General features: G+C 36.1%; 1 protein-coding gene across 3 annotated transcripts in view; it reads left to right on the forward strand.

Annotated features, from left to right (window-relative positions):
- Positions 1–17836, forward strand: part of LOC142237098 (uncharacterized) — a 202949-nt gene that overhangs the window by 176300 nt on the left and 8813 nt on the right. For all 3 annotated transcript variants that reach the window (XM_075308443.1, XM_075308444.1, XM_075308445.1), the window contains exon 5: positions 14516–14711. In XM_075308443.1, the coding sequence (XP_075164558.1) occupies positions 14516–14711 (196 nt within the window). The remainder of the gene's footprint in view (positions 1–14515; positions 14712–17836) is intronic.

Genomic DNA, 17836 nt, shown 5'->3' on the forward strand with positions numbered 1-17836 from the left:
AATCTTTAATATCACGTAAATGTTTTTTTCAGTGTAGAAAATATATTCGATATGTACTTCGTAGGCCAATTTCATAGTGGCCTGGAGAGAGATGGTGGAATGGTACTCTTTCCGTGACCAACACCTTTGCGATCTTAATTTTACTACACGTAATTTACACAATATTTAAGACAAATTTCTTTAAAATAAAGAAATTTTATTTTAACGAAAGTTTGTAATCTTTGCGTCAAAAGTTTTTTTAATTAAATGTAAGTATCATGGAAAGATCAAGCAGATTTGATAAATGAGATTTGTTTCCTAATTTTAATTTTTAGAACCTCTATTTAAAGCTAGATAGTTCCCTAAAAATGTCTTTATTTTAAAGAATACACATCTTTGATTCAGAATCAATGTTAAATCCTTAAGAGGAGGTTAAAATCTTTGGATGTAAGTAAACTATTTTAGAGTGTAGTTAGGAGTTTGGTGTGTACCAACGGACTATCCCAAAGCTATGCAAAAATTGTCTCCTACTTAGCCTATTGTCAACAATGCGCACTTTACCAATACCAAACAAGGAAAATGTTGGTCGAAATCAGAAAAACATATATATGGGAGCTAAATCTAAATCTGAACCGATGTCAACCAAATTTGGCACGCATAGCTACAATGCTAATTCTACTCCCTGTGCAAAATTTCAACTAAATCGGAGTTAAAAATTGGCCTCTGTGGTCATATGAGTGTAAATCGGGCGAAAGCTATATATGGGAGATATATCCAAATCTGAACCGATTTCAAAAAAATTTGGCAAGTATAGCTACAATGCTAATTCTACTCCCTGTGCAAAATTTCAACTAAATCGGAGCAAAATATTGGCCTCTGTGGGCAAATGAGTGTAAATCGGGCGAAAGCTATATATGGGATCTATATCTAAATCTGAACCGATTTGGCTGATATTTTGCAAGTTTTCCGAGACTCATAAAATATTCGGATGTACGGAATTTGAGGAAGATCGGTTGATATACACGCCAATTATGACCAGATCGGTGGCAGCTATATCTAAATCTGAACCGATTTTTTCCAAAATCAATAGGGATCGTCTTTGAGCCGAAACAGGACCCTATACCAAATTTTAGGACAATCGGACTAAAACTGCGAGCTGTACTTTGCACACAAAAATACATCAACAGACAGACAGACGGACAGACAGACAGACGGACAGACAGACAGACGGACATCGCTTAATCGACTCAGAATTTAATTCTAAGACGATCGGTATACTAAACGATGGGTCTCTTCTTTCTTGGCGTTACATACAAATGCACAAACTTATTATACCCTGTACCACAGTAGTAGTGAAGGGTATAAAAAATGGGCCTACGTAGCGAGGGTTACCTCTTCTCCATTCGAGTGTGTTTTTCTGCATGTCCTACAAAGTCCTTTAAAAACGTGTACGGAAACTTCAATTTCAGAAGAAATTCAGACTCGAATTCAAAAAGACAACAAATTTAACGACCTTTTATTAATTTTCAAGATTTTTTCAGAATTCTTAAAGACAAATTGACCTTAGTCAAACAAATTTTTCTTTCACGTTAAGATACCCATTTTTTAAGTCGAATCACTTAATTATAAGCACAAAACGACTTTATTGAAAAGTTTCAAGGAAAAAACCTTATATCAGAGAAATGTGTCTTCTATGCTAAGCAAAAAAAAACGCATTCGTCTTTTAAGGACAAACAGTCGTTGGCCTCACGACAATTTTTCAGTGCATTAAACCGACCGATGTTTCACGAAACGCCACAGAAAAGGATTAAGCTAAGAGAGCGTCAAATTCCCTCTGAAATCACAGTTTCTGTTGTTGTCAAAAGTGAGCATGCTGGTATCCATTTAGCCCACAAATTTCTCATGACATAAATTTTTGGCAATAACATATTTGACGCTCACGACCTTTGAAATGCCTAAAGTTACTGCGATCTAGCGTACCTTCAACGGACATCCTGCCAATACGAGATGGTGGATTTTTGGATCTTTATCTGCGGTGGTAGATATGTTCTCAGCACCTCTACATGGCTTAGTAAAACACTAACTTCTGAGCACCTTTGAAATTCGTTTAACCAATATTTAGGAGAAGCCATCGCAGGATAAGATTCTGCGTATGCAACGTGCCACTTCTAAATATCACCAACATATTAGGAGGTAAACCACCGCTGCAAAACCTTTTGTATTCGGTCGAAACTGGAATTTAACCTAAAACTGCAAGACGGACAAAGGGTCTCCAAAATAATAAAAGAACCACTTACCGATATTGTTCGTTTTCCTTATTTTCTAGAATGTCCCAACGTACATGATAAAAAGGGATATGATCATGCTGAAAAGTCGACATATTCGAATGCAAAAGTGTGCTCAATATGACCGCATCTAAAGGGTGATTCTTTTGAGGTTAGGATTTTCATGCATTAGTATTTGACAGATCACGTGGGATTTTAGACATGGTGTCAAAGAGAAAGATGCTCAGTATGCTTTGACATTTCATCATGAATAGACTTACGATCTGCCACAACGTCGAATTTTCAGTGAATGGGCCCTAGAAAAGTTGGCAGAAAATCCGCTTTTTTATCGACAAATTTTGTTCAGCGATGAGGCTCATTTCTGGTTGAATGGCTACGTAAATAAGCAAAATTGCCGCATTTGGAGTGAAGAGCAACCAGAAGCCGTTCAAGAACTGCCCATGCATCCCGAAAAATGCACTGTTTGGTGTGGTTTGTACGCTGGTGGAATCATTGGACCGTATTTTTTCAAAGATGCTGTTGGACGCAACGTTACGGTGAATGGCGATCGCTATCGTTCGATGCTAACAAACTTTTTGTTGCCAAAAATGGAAGAACTGAACTTGGTTGACATGTGGTTTCAACAAGATGGCGCTACATGCCACACAGCTCGCGATTCTATGGCCATTTTGAGGGAAAACTTCGGAGAACAATTCATCTCAAGAAATGGACCGGTAAGTTGGCCACCAAGATCATGCGATTTGACGCCTTTAGACTATTTTTTGTGGGGCTACGTCAAGTCTAAAGTCTACAGAAATAAGCCAGCAACTATTCCAGCTTTGGAAGACAACATTTCCGAAGAAATTCGGGCTATTCCGGCCGAAATGCTCGAAAAAGTTGCCCAAAATTGGACTTTCCGAATGGACCACCTAAGACGCAGCCGCGGTCAACATTTAAATGAAATTATCTTCAAAAAGTAAATGTCATGGACCAATCTAACGTTTCAAATAAAGAACCGATGAGATTTTGCAAATTTTATGCGTTTTTTTTTAAAAAAAAGTTATCAAGCTCTTAACAAATCACCCTTTATAACCTATGATTACCTAGATGTTTTTGAATAAGGAGAAATATAAAGACGCTTACGAGCTGGGAGAAAAATAGAAATTGAGCTGGAGAACACAATTGTCCTAAAAACAACGCGGACTTGTTTGGACTAGTGCACTGAAAACATGGACTCCGATTAGTATCAGTGCAATGGTGATAAATGCACTCAAACGCAAATTCCTAGGGATCTGCTAAGGAGAGTAGGACCACATGACCTCGAGTTAAGGGTGTTGAGGATAAGGATACTTTAGACACCTAACAGGTTGGCTGATAAGTCCCCGGTCTAACAAAGAAAAACACATTTTTTTGTCAAAATTCGTTTTTATTATTCAACATAGTTCCCTTCAAGAGCGATACAACGATTATAACGACCTTCCAATATTTTTGATAGCATTTTGGTAGTACTCCTTCGGTTTTGCCTCAAAATAGGCCTCAGTTTCGGCGATCACCTCTTCATTGCAGCCAAATTTTTTCCCCTGCGAGCATCCTTTTGAGGTCTGAGAACAAGAAAAAGTCACTGGGGGCCAGATCTGGAGAATACGGTGGGTGGGGAAGCAATTCGAAGCCCAATTCATGAATTTTTGCCATCGTTCTCAATGACTTGTGGCACGGTGCGTTGTCTTGGTGGAACAACACTTTTTTCTTCTTCATATGGGGCCGTTTTGCCGCGATTTCGACCTTCAAACGCTCCAATAACGCCATGTTGATGGTTTTTCCATTCTCAAGATAATCGATAAAAATTATTCCATGCGCATCCCAAAAAAACAGAGGCCATTACTTTGCCAGGGGACTTTTGAGTCTTTCCACGCTTCGTAGACGGTTCAGCCGACTGTCTATTGGACTCAGGAGTGTAGTGATGGAGCCACGTTTCATCCATTGTCACATATCGACGGAAGAACTCGGGTGTATTACGAGTTAACAGCTGCAAACACCGCTCAGAATCATCAACACGTTGTTGTTTTTGGTCAAATGTGAGCTCGCGCGGCACCCATTTTGCACAGAGCTTCCGCATATCCAAATATTGATGAATGATATGACCAACACGTTCCTTTGATATCTCTAAGGCCTCTGCTATCTCGATCAACTTCATTTTACGGTCATTCAAAATCATTTTGTGTTTTTTGTTTTGATATTTTCGTCGATAACGTCCACTGCGTTCACCGTCCTCCGTGCTCATTTCACCACGCTTGATTTTGCATACCAATCAATTATTGTTGATTTCCCTGGGGCAGAGTCCGGAAACTCATTATCAAGCCAAGTTTTTGCTTCCACCGTATTTTTCCCCTTCAGAAAACAGTATTTTATAAAAACACGAAATTCCTTTTTTCCATTTTTTTCACAATAACAAAAGTTGCTTCACAAAGACGCTCTATCTCACAAACTAATTGACTTACAAACGTCAAATTTTGACACGAATCATTTGAAGGTTGTTACTATATAAAAATAATATGCATTTAATACTAGCGACGCCATCTATGTGTCAGACCGGGGTCTTATCAACATGTTACCTATGCCACTGCGCTGCTCTCACGATATATCTATCTCCCGACACTCATGGCAAGCGATCTGGGCCATCTTAGAAACTGGGTTTGGGGACATATTGAGGAAGTCACTAAATATATGGAGTAGCAAGAATAAGATCACGATACTGGAATGGGTTAATATGTGTCGTAGAAAAGGATATATTGAGTAGCGCCCAGCAAAAGGAACAGTGTTATATAATCTGGATTAACCTTTCGTTTCTTCCCACTAAGATAGCAATGATAAATAGATTAACTTAAGAGGATTATTGAGGTTTACTATTTCTTCATTACTATTTTTGTTGTTGTTGTTTTTACTCTCCTTGAGATACTAACTATCCAACTAACCGATTGTGTGACATGAGAACAATGATGTTGGCAAATGTCAACATTTTTTTTTTTGGTATTTTGGTATGGTAAAATCGGCTTAAGTTATATTCAAGGGCTTTAAAATATTCTATCGGTTTTTTAATAGATAGAGTAAAAAACAAAAATATAAATATAAATATAAACGAACGTTAATATTATATTGGGAAATGCACGTAAACATGTGTTTGCCTATCGCTATGGTTATGTTTACACACTAAATCTCCCTTTTGTATAGAAAGGTGATTTTCAAATCTCGAAAGGCGATATTTTGAGCATAGTGTGAACGTAGTATTAGAATAGATTTTAATTTGTTAACAATCCACAAGACGTCACGGTGTCCATGTCTTCGGTTCTTTCCACGCCGCTACCTTTCTACCTCGCGCGAAAATTGGATGCAATAATATTCCATTTTGTGGGATTTTCATAGTGAGTTGTCAAAGTAACGACAGTTTACTGATATGTTTGAATTTCTGGCTACTGCTCACGAAATACATTAGTTTAAATAATATCACTTACACGCACCAATGTATGGAGCGTTACGTATACGCTCTAAGGTTATAAATAATTATTATTACTTATACGCAACCTATGCTTACTCGTTCTAATTTTTCTATAATACTAAAATTTAAAGGAATTTACAATTTAGGAAAAATAAAATTAAAAACAACAAATAAGGAAAGTATAAAGTCGGGCGGGGCCGACTATATCATACACTGCACCACTTTGTAGATCCACATTTTCGATATCATATCAAAACAGTCAAATACCAAATCTATAGACTTATAATTTAAGTCGGCTAATGCCCTGGGGTGGAACACCATGGTAGTAAAAAATATAGAAAACATTTAAATCTGAAGCAATTTTAGACAACATCCCAAAAGTGTATTTATGATTTATCGGTCGATAGATATGTATTAGAATTATGAAAATTGGAGTAATTTTTCCAAGTTTTCGACTAAGCAGTGGCGATTTTACAAGGAAACTGTTGGTATTTTGACCATTTTTGTCGAAATCAGAAAAACATATATATGGGAGCTATATCTAAATCTGAACCGATTTCGATCAGAGTAAAACTGTGGCCTTTATATATGAGTGTAAATCGGGCGAAGGGTATATATATGGAAGCTATACTTAATCCGAACCAATTTAAACCAAAATTGAAATGCGTATCCAGAACGTTAATTCTACTTCCTGTACAAAATTTACAGTACATCAGGACAAAACTCTGGCTTCTGGGGCCATATAAGTGCATATCGGACGAAAGATATATATGGGAGCTATATCTAAATCTGTACGAATTTTAACCAAATTTGACACAATACTATCAATGCATTCCTTCTGCAAAATTTAAAGCAAATCAAGCTGAAATTCTGGCTTCTGGGGTCGTATTAGTAGATATCGGGCGAAAGATATATATGGGAGCTATATCTAAAACTGGACCGATTTCTTCCAAAATAAAAACACATACTTGTGCCAAATTTGAAGTCGATTGTACATATGTACTAACTTATAATACCCCGTTCCACAGTGTGGCGCAGGGTGTAAAAATAAATTAATTGAAGTTTCAATAAAGTACAAATACAAAGAATTTGCTATAAAGGCCATTTCATTGGACTGGACAAATTTATCTTAAAGATTTTTTTAATAAACTAAAACAAATACTATTTTGCATTAAACATAGCTTAATTTTACAATCAGTGTAAGAACGGACTTTTTTTATGTAACAAATAACCCGGTTAACCATTGATTGTTTTCAAGTTCCTAAAATATGTTTAGCATCCTTCCATATTACAATTCCAAGAAAAGCCGCAAAAAAAACAAATTTATCCGTTGATTTGCCAAGGGTATTCAAATTTTATTTCCGTTATGAATTTGGCCTCCACCGAAGGATGCTGGCAGATATTTTATCATTTCCATCCATAAGCCATTTACAATAAATCCGTAGAGTGTTTCCCAATAACTAATTTGACCGTCAACAACAAGACAATAACGGCATCGAAATTGAATGATTGAGTGGAATCAATCATCATTTGATTGGATGAAAACAAAAAATAATGTATTATTAAATAATATTGTCATATCATATCACAACTGATGTGGATTGATAGGGTAACCACCATTCGATTTTTTTTTATACCCACCACCATAGAATGGTGATGGGGGTATAATAAGTTTCTCATTCCGTGTGTAACGGGAGCCACCGTGGTGCTATGGTTAGCATGCCCGCCTTGCATAAGGTCGTGGGTTCGATTCCTGCTACGACCGAACACCAAAAAGTTTTTCAGCGGTGGATTATCCCACCTCAGTAATGCTGGTGACATTTCTGAGGGTTTCAAAGCTTCTCTAAGTGGTTTCACTGTAATGTGGAACGCCGTTCGGACTCGGCTATAAAAATGAGGTCCCTTGTCATTGAGCTTAACATGGAATCGGGCAGCACTCAGTGATAAGAGAGAAGTTCACCACTGTGGTATCACAATGGACTGCATAGTCTAAGTGAGCCTGATACATCGGGCTGCCACATAACCTAACCTAACCTAACCTCCGTTACTCTGTTACAGAACACATCGAAATAACGATTTCCGACTATATAAAGTATATATATTCTTGATCAGGGAGACATTCTAAGACGATATAAGCATGTCCGTCTGTCCGTCTGTCTGTTGTAATCACGCTACAGCCTTCAATAATGGTGCTATCGTCCTGAAATTTGGCACAGATTCGTTTTTTGTTTGCAGGCAGGTCAAGTTCGAAGATGGGCTATATCGGTCCAAGTTTTGATATAGTCCCCATATAAACCGACTTCCCGATTTGGGGTCTTGGGCTTATAAAAACCGTAGTTTTTATCAAATTTGCCTGCAATTTAAAATCTAGAGTTACTTGAGGACCATAAAAAGGTGTGCCGAAAATGGTGCCCATCGGTCCATGGTATAGCCCCCATATAGACCGATCTCCCGATTTTTTATTTTGGGCTTCTAGAAACTGTATTTACTATCCGATTTGCCTGAAATTGGAAATCTAGAGTTATTTTGGGTCCATAAAGAGATGTGTCGAAAATGGTCCGTATCGGTCCATGTTTTGGTATAGCCCCCATATATACCGATGTCCCGATTTTACTTCTTGGGCGTCTAGAAACTGTATTTTCTATCCGATTTACCTGAAATTGGAAATCTAGAGGTATTTTGGGTCCATAAAGAGATGTGTCGAAAATGGTCGGTATCGGTCCATGTTTTGGTATAGCCCCCACATATACCGATCTCCCGATTTTACTTCTTGGGCGTCTAGAAACTGTATTTTCTATCCGATGGTCCTGAAATTGGAAATCTAGAAGTATTTTGGGTCCACAAAGAGGTGTGTCGAATATGGTCCGTATCGGTCCATGTTTTGGTATAGCCCCCATATAGACCGATTTCCCGATTTTGCTTCTTGGGCGTCTAGAAACTGTATTTTCTATCCGATTTGCCTGAAATTGATAATCTAAAGGTACTTTAGGACCATAAAGAGGTGTGTCGAATATGGTCCGTATCGGTCCATGTTTTGGTATAGCCGCCATATAGACCGATCTCCCGATTTTTATTCTTGGGCTTCTATAAACTGTATTTACTATCCGATTTGCCTGTAATTAGAAATCTAGAGATATTTTGGGACCATAAAGAGATGTGTCGAATATGGTCCGTATCGGTCCATGTTTTGGTATAGCCCCCATAAAGGCCGATCTCCCGATTTTGCTTCTTGGACGTCAAGAAACTCTATTTTCTATCCGATTTTCCTGAAATTGGAAATCTGGAGGTATTTTGGAACCATAAAGAGGTGTGTCGAAAATGGTCCGCATCGGTGCATGTGTTTGACATAGCCCCTATTATATTTAATTCATGGTGGTGAGTATTTAAGATTCGGCCCGGCCGAACTTTCTGCTGTATATATTTGTTAAAAATTTGCAGAAAATTTTACAAAAAAAAACTACCAAACAAAAGAAATCTCATTTTGCAAAATTGTATTTCCTTAGAAAATTTTGTGAATACTTTTCTAGAAAATTTTATTTCTATAGAAAATTTCGTCAAAATTTTATTTCTATAGAAAATTTTGTCAACATTTTATTTCTATAGAAAATTTAGTCAAAATTTTATTTCTATATAAAATTTTGTCAAAATTTTATTTCTATAGAAAATTTTTGCAAAATTTTATTTCTATAGAAATTTTTTTCAAAATTTTATTTCGATAGAAAATTTTGTCAAAATTGTATTTGTACAGAAAATTTTGTCAAAATTTTATTTCTATAGAAAATTTTGTCACATTTTTATTTCTATAGAAAATTTTCTCAAAATTTTATATCGATAGAAAATTTTGTCAAAATTGTATTTGTACAGAAAATTTTGTCAATAGTTCCCATATATTGGTAGAATTCTTGAAGTTTTGGTAGATTTTGCAAAATATTCCTCTCAAACTAAGTGGTATAGTAATAAAGGTTTGAAAACATTTTCTATACGAATAAAATTTAGAAAGATAGAAAATTTAACAAATAGAAATAAAATAAAAAAAAAATAATTTTATAGAAATAAAATTTTAATAAAATTTTCTATAGAAACAAAATGTTGACAAAATTGTCTATAGAAATAAAATTTTGAGAAAATTTTCTATAGAAATAAAATTTTGAAAAATTTTCTATAGAAATAAAATTTTGAGAAAATTGTTTATAAAAGTAACAATTTTGAAAATGCTATAGAAATAAAGTCTTGAAAACATTTTCTGTAGCAATAACATTTTGACAAAATTTTCTATAGAAGTAAAAATGTTGAGAAATTTTCTATAGAAATAAAATTTTGAGAAATATTTCTATAGGTATAAAAAAAATCTATGGAAATAAAATTTTAAAAAAATCTGTGGGAATAAAATTTTGAATTTTCTACAGAAATCAAATTTTGAGAAAATTTTTTATAGAAATCAAATTTTGAGAAAATTTTTTATAGAAATAAAAATTTTGAGAAAATTTTCTATAGGAATAAAATTTTGGGAAAATTTTCTAAAGAAATGAACTATTGACAAAATTTTCTATGGAAATACAATTTTGAAAAAATTTTCTATAGAAATAAAATTTTGAGAATTTTTCTAGAGAAATAAAATTAAAAAAAAAACAATAGGAATAACATTTTTAATAAAAATTCTATACACACAGAGAAGGAATATGGTCACCCCAATCATGTTCCAAGAGCAAAATTTTACTTTCCACGGAAAACATGTAGCATGTTTGTCTAAACCATGTTTTTTCTCGGAAATTGTGTATCTGATTTCGGAGAGCATGTTATGTTTGACGAGAAAAGAATATTTTTGCGACAAAAATGCTACATGGTCGCTGTGAGAAAAAGGTGCTCTTGAAACGCATTTGAGGTGATCATATTCCTTCTCTGGGTGCTGAAATAAAATTTTGAGAAAATTTCCTATAGAAATAAAATTTTTACAAAATTTTCTATTGAAGTAAAAATGTTGAGAAAATGGTGTATAGAAATAAAATTTCCAAAAAAAAATCTATAGAAACAAATTTTTGAGAAAATTTTCTATAGAAATAAAATTTTGAGAAAATTTCAATAGAAATAAAATTTTGACAAATTTTCTATAAAAGTAAAAGTTTTGAGAAAATTTTCTATAGAGGTAAAAATGTTGAAAAAAGTGCCTACAGAAATAAAATGTTGACAAAATTTTCTATACAAATAAACTATTGTCCAAATTTTCTATAATTCAATATCTTTGAAAATTTTAATTTTCGTTCAATATTCATTGTAAATTTTCCATTTTTGTAAAAATAGTTATCTTTCCCTTGTTGGTGCAAGCTAAAATCGCCATAAAAAAATAAAAAGTAGTTTTATTTGTTAAATAAATGAGTACAGCAAACTAGCAATTTTTTCTCATCATAGTAAAAAGTTTTGAATTCGAATGCAACTCCAAGACCCTATAGGGTCTTATATATATAGGGTCTTATAATATATATAAAACTTTTAAAATTTTTCTGATAATAATATGATAATGCGCCGCTCAGACATATTAAAATATGCCGTATTAGTCTATATCGGTTTCCAAATTGTTATACAAAAATGCAAATTTCTCATTTACGTTAAGGAAATTAAAGAATCATTAATACAAAAAAAAAACGATTCATTGTTTAATTTCCTATTTACTTAAAGACAGTGAATGAATCATTAATATTTCAAAATGCTTCATTGTTTGAAAAATCATTGCAGTAAAGAAAATGTCATTGGTGTGTTTATCGTATTCGGCCCAACCACCAATCAATTTGAAATGTTTAATAAACAATTCAATGATAGCCTAATAGAAGTCGTCGAATCATCAATTGAACACATCCATGGAGTATGATTTGGTTTGTCATAAGCATTACTGACATAAGCAACCTTCCAACCTACCACCCACAAAAACCACAAACTGTTCTATTGAACTATAAAATGCAATTGCATTTATCTGTTTGTGAAATCCAATGATTGCGAAGAGATGGAAACGATGTAGGTTCAGTTTGTCTTAAACCAGGACGGACTAGGTAAATCAATACGAAGGATTAAATTTCATTCAATATATCGTAGGGAAATATTAACATTTGCAAAATGAGAGACTACAATGGTTAGATATCACGTCAGTATTACAAACAATCACACAACGAAACCAACCTTTTGTCATTTCGATTTGTAATAAACGTAAAAGGGTGAGATGATACCATTTTTCTATTCGAATACAACCGCTATAAGGGAAACCATAAATATTGACCACAATTTCAGGTCCGTATGGTACTTGTGTAGTAATCACACTCATTACCTGAGTTCAGTAATTAGGTATGTTGGAGTCAGAGAATGAAGCCGTGGAAGCCGTTTTCAGCAGCCGACGCCGATTACTTCGACTGAAAACACCGACAACATATAACCATTTTTTCCCCTCATTGAAAATTCCCAGTTTTTTGTTTGTTTTTTAATCGTAATATTTGATTTTATTCATAGATCCTATTAATCGATTGGTGTCCTTGGCACCTTCACATCTGAACTGTTTGTTCTTGATGGGGTTGATAGTATTGAACTCTTTGCGGTGGGTGTAGATGATCCAGAATTGAGGCTATTTGCCACATGCTCATATATTCCTCCGGCTTCTAAATATTCTAACCATGAAGGAAATTTTTTGGCAAATAATATAATTATGTCTAGGATAAGTGATTCGGACAGGATCGGGGTTTTGGGGGTATATTAACTTGTATATGGTATCTAGTCTCAGATTGACTGATACAGTGGCATTGAGTTCGCTTCTCGGAATGAGTTACAACTTTTTGGGTCTTTTTCTTGATAGTTGGTTAAGTCAGTCAATGGAGTTCTGAATTTCTTTGAGAAGATTCTTGATATAGCTTTTGTTGGCAATCCTTATAATTTTGATATATCCAGATGTGATCCCATTTCCTGTCCCAAATATCGATATCACCCTGCTTTCTTTTTTATACCCTCCACCATAGGATGGAGGGTATATTAACTTTGTCATTCCGTTTGTAACACATCGAAATATTGCTCTAAGACCCCATAAAGTATATATATTCTGGTTCGTGGTGAAATTCTGAGTCGATCTGAGCATGTCCGTCCGTCCGTCCGTCCGTCCGTCTGTTGAAATCACGCTAACTTCCGAACGAAATAAGCTATCGACTTGAAACTTTGCACAAGTAGTTGTTATTGATGTAGGTCGGATGGTATTGCAAATGGGCCATATCGGTCCACTTTTACGTATAACCCCCATATAAACGGGCCCCCAAATTTGGCTTGCGAATCCTCTAAGAGAAGCAAATATCATCCGATCTGGCTGAAATTTGGTACATGGTGTTAGTATATGGTCTCTAACAACCATGCAAAAATTGGTCCACATCGGTCCATAACTATATATAGCCCCCATAGGTTAGGTTAGGTGGCAGCCCGATGTATCAGGCTCACTTAGACTGTTCAGTCCATAGTTATACCACATTGGTGAACTTCTCTCTTATCACTGAGTGCTGCCCGATTCCATGTTAAGCTCAATGACAAGGGACCTCCTTTTTATAGCCGAGTCCGAACGGCGTTCCACATTGCAGTGAAACCACTTAGAGAAGCTTTAAAACCCTCAGAAATGTCACCAGCATTACTGAGGTGGGATAATCCACCGCTGAAAAACTTTTTGGTGTTCGATCGAAGCAGGCTTCGAACCCACGACCTTGTGTATGCAAGGCGGACATGCTAACCATTGCACCACGGTGGCTCCCTATGGCCCCATATAAACCGATCCCCCGATTTGGATTGCGGAGCCTCTAAGAGAAGCAAATTTCATCCGATCCGGCTGAAATTTGGTACATGGTGTTAATATATGGTCTCTAATGACCATGCAAAAATTGATCCACATCGGTCTATAATTATATATAGCCCCCATATAAACCGATCACCAGATTTGACCTCCGGTCAAACTCACAATTTAGAAAACGATGTTAAGAAGTTTTAAGGTAACACAACCCAAGTAATTCGATTGTCGATGACAGTCTTTCGTAGAAGTTTCTACGCAATCCATGGTGGAGGGTACATAAGATTCGGCCTGGCCGAACTTACGGCCTTATATACTTGTATTCATCTTCGATCTTACTCATGAGTCTCCATTGGATGTTGGTCGGAATGAGGTATATTCCCTATGTTTCAAGACGAAGACGAATTTCGATATGTTACATTCGCTTCTTTCGGCTGTTGATTGGGGCTCTGTATGCAGATGTGTCGATTTTCGATATGGCTGTTGATAATTTTGTACTGTATTTTGAACAGTTTTGTATCTTGGACTGTTACTAGGCACAAGGAATCTGTCATGGTTATTTTCCTAATTGACGAGACTCAGGAATGATGTTTTAGACGGTTTTAGGGGGACACGTTCGGATTTTTATTATGCTTGGTATTCTGTCACTAATGGCGATTTCGATTGGGAAAAAGGGTGCAACGCTCTCGAAATTGATAGCAAAATATGAAGGACACTGTGATAGATTTTGGATCCTGTATCTCTCAAAATATTGGGAATTAAAAATAAATTTGGAATGACGCTATCATATTTTTTGCGAATCGAAAACGCCATAAGTTTCTATATAATGTGGAGTCAAAGGCATACTATATACCTCACATTGACATAGTTAAAAATGAAGTCGTAATTTATTTGCGAGGTTTTAATATTGAAATTCTCCGTGGTATAATGCTTGGATCTACCTTATTAACCTAACCTATATCATACTTTTCCATTTATTTCCAGTCCATTCTTTGCCGCATTTGACAGTTCTAAGTCTATCTGGATGTAGCAAATTAACAGATGACGGAGTTGAGTTAATTGCTGAGAATTTACAAAAGCTAAGAGCATTGGATCTTTCATGGTGTCCCCGTATAACGGATGCATCCTTGGAATATATAGCCTGTGATCTCAATCAATTGGAAGAACTAACATTAGACAGGTAAGTGAGAATATTCACTAGGTAGAGTAAGTTCAGCAAATGTGGTACAGGCTGGTAATGTGGTATAGTAGATTTTTTTCTCTATCTAACGAATAACTAATACAAGCTGGATAGATTGAGGCTGTCAGAGAATGAAGCAATCAAAACTCAGTTTGATTTTTGCAACTCTGTCTTTGTGCCACTTGAAAAAAATCACATTAACGTGTGCTCGGTGGTTCTTCATTTCGTTTTGTGTGAAGGTATATTTTCAGTTTATTAATAACTAAATAACTGTCGAGTACTAAATAAGCATTAAATGTATGCAATTGCGATATATATGTTGCATTTATTTTTTTTACAAAAAAAATCTACATTATGGTAAGGAGTTTTGTAATAATTTCGCAAATATATTTAAAATTATGGGTTTCTCTTTTTTTTTTTGCTCATAGTTGCGTGGATGGCTAACACTAGTAAAACGAATCTGGTAAAATCTTAGCTTCGTTGGACAAAAACAAAAAATTTGGCTATCGAAAAACAAATGGGTATACCACATTTGCTGCACTTACCCTATTATGCCATTGTGCTTCAAAATCGACAATTCTCCTTTCAAGCATTGAAGGTATAGGGTTACCTTAAACATGTTTCAAAAGCAAAATGTTATTTTTAGATGGGGAACATTGAACATTTTTGCAGTAAAAATGTTGTTTTCTCGCCAAACATGGTTTCCGAAATCAGATACATAATTTTGAAGAAAATAACATGGCTGCCCCGGACCTGATGGAATTACTCCGGCGGAGTTACAAGCAGTGACTGACAAAATTATCCCCTGGTTGTCGGCGATATATAAAGGATGTATTAACTTATCATATATCCCAGGAAAGTGGAAGGAAACAAAAGTCGTTTTCTTACCTAAAGCGGGAAAAGCCTCTCACTCGAGGGCGAAGGATTTCCGACCAATCAGCTTATCCTCATTCCTACTTAAGACTCTGGAGAGGATGATAGATATTTATCTTAGAACTAGCATCGATTCAAGTTTGTTCTCCAAACGACAGCATGCTTACTCGAAGGGCAGGTCTACTGAGACCGCTTCATTGAAAGCTCTCTATCTGTCAAAGAATACACAATCGTGGCGTTTCTAGACATCGAAGGGGCATTCAATAATGTCCATCCGAGCTCGATACTAAATGGACTTGCAATTCTGAATGTTGGTCCATGTATACTTAGGCTGTTAGACGAACTTCTAATGAAGAGACGTATTTCAGCCACACTAGGACAAGCAAACATACAAAGGTATGTGAACAGAGGCACTCCCCAAGGAGGAGTTCTATCCCTCTTCTTCTGAATGTTGCTATAAATAACCTTCTGGTTACCCTAGAAAAAGAAAGGATAAAAGTGGTGGTATACGCAGATGATGTGGCTCTAGCAGTCAGGGGAAAATTCCCATCCACAATCCGAGATATTATTCAGAGGGCCCTCCGGATGACTGAGAAATGGGCGAAAGACAATGGTCTTGGGGTAAATCCTGCAAAGACAGAATTAGTCATGTACTGCATAGATCGCAAAACCTCCACGGTTAGGTCCATTTCCTTAGGGGGTATTGAAATTCCCTTTAGTGAGTGTGAAAAATACCTTGGCGTTATTTTGGACAGGAAGCTGAACTATAAGCTTAATATTGAAGAAAGGGCGAGAAAAGCAACGGTAGCTTTGTACTCGTGCAAAAAGGCAATAGGGAAAAAGTGGGGACTAAAACCAAAAATTGTGCATTGGGTATACACGGCAGTGGTTAGATCTATAATGATATATGGTGTTGTAGTCTGGTGGCCGGCACTTCACCAGCCAACAAGTTTAGACAAAGTTCAGCGTATGGCGTGTTTGTGTATCTCAGGCGCATTCAGCAAGACAGGAGCAAATTCCCTTAATGTCATGATGCATCTATTGCTTCAGACATTTTGGCCAAACAGTCAGCTGCAACAACGGCTGTGCGGGTGCGCGAGCTTTCGCTGAGGTCGGAAAAAAGTTACGGTCACAGTTCGGTCCTCAAAATAATGCCAGATGTGCCTAACATAGTGGATTGCACTTTAGCGAGTCCACTTTTCGACAAAAAGTTTGAGAATCCCCAACAGTGAGGCGTGGTGCACACAGACCCCGGGGAATAAAGAATATATAGATTTCTACACTGATGGCTCCAAATTGGATGGTCAATTGGGTTTCGGAGTATATTCTAATGATCTGCAACTTCGAATAGCGAAAAGATTACCTAATCACTGTAGTGTTTTTCAGGCTGAAATATTAGCAATAAGAGAGGTGGCGAAATGGCTGAGAAGTGATATTCTAAAAAATGTGGGTATTAATATATACTCAGACGCCAACCTGCAATAAAATCCTTGGACTCTGTGTTCCTCAACTCGAAAACGGCCATCGACTGCCGCAAATCTCTCAATGAGATGGCTGAGCAGTACAATATTCAGCTATCTGCCTGGACATAGGAACATACCGGGGAACTGCGAAACGGATGAGTTGGCGAAGCTAGGGACTACCTTACATATTCCATGGGAACTAGAATCTGTTGGTATGCCCCTGGCTACCTGCAAGCTCATGCTGCGTGAGAAGGCTGTTATGACGGCAAATGTTCGATGGGGGAATTGCAAGGGCTGTAACCAAACCAAGCAAATATGGCCCCATTTAAACTTAAACCGCACACTAGATATGCTAGTGTTCTCGAGACGTCAGATATCACTCCTGATATCTGCTATAACGGGTCGCTGCTTGATAGGCGATTTTGCAAAAACTATAGGCGCAAAGTACAATGACTACTTTATGAGCTGTCATGATGCGGAGGAAAAGGAATCAATTAAACACCTCTTGTGTGTGTGTCCTGCATTTTGTGTAAAGCGTAAGCAACTTTTAGGAGCATATAGCTTCAGATTACTGGCGGATCTGGAAAACGTTAACTTACACAGAAAAAAATTTCACGAAAAATTTTCCAATTAAAATTTTAATTGAGTTTTAAAAAATATTCAATTAAAAATTTAATTGAATCAACAAATTTTTTAATTGAAACAAAAATTAATCACGAAAATTAATAGTATCAATTAATTTTTTAATTGAATCAATTAATTTTTTAATTGACCTTCAATTAATTTTTT

This window comes from Haematobia irritans, chromosome 4 (genome assembly GCF_050003625.1).
Source record: "Haematobia irritans isolate KBUSLIRL chromosome 4, ASM5000362v1, whole genome shotgun sequence".
NCBI lineage: Eukaryota > Metazoa > Arthropoda > Insecta > Diptera > Muscidae > Haematobia > Haematobia irritans.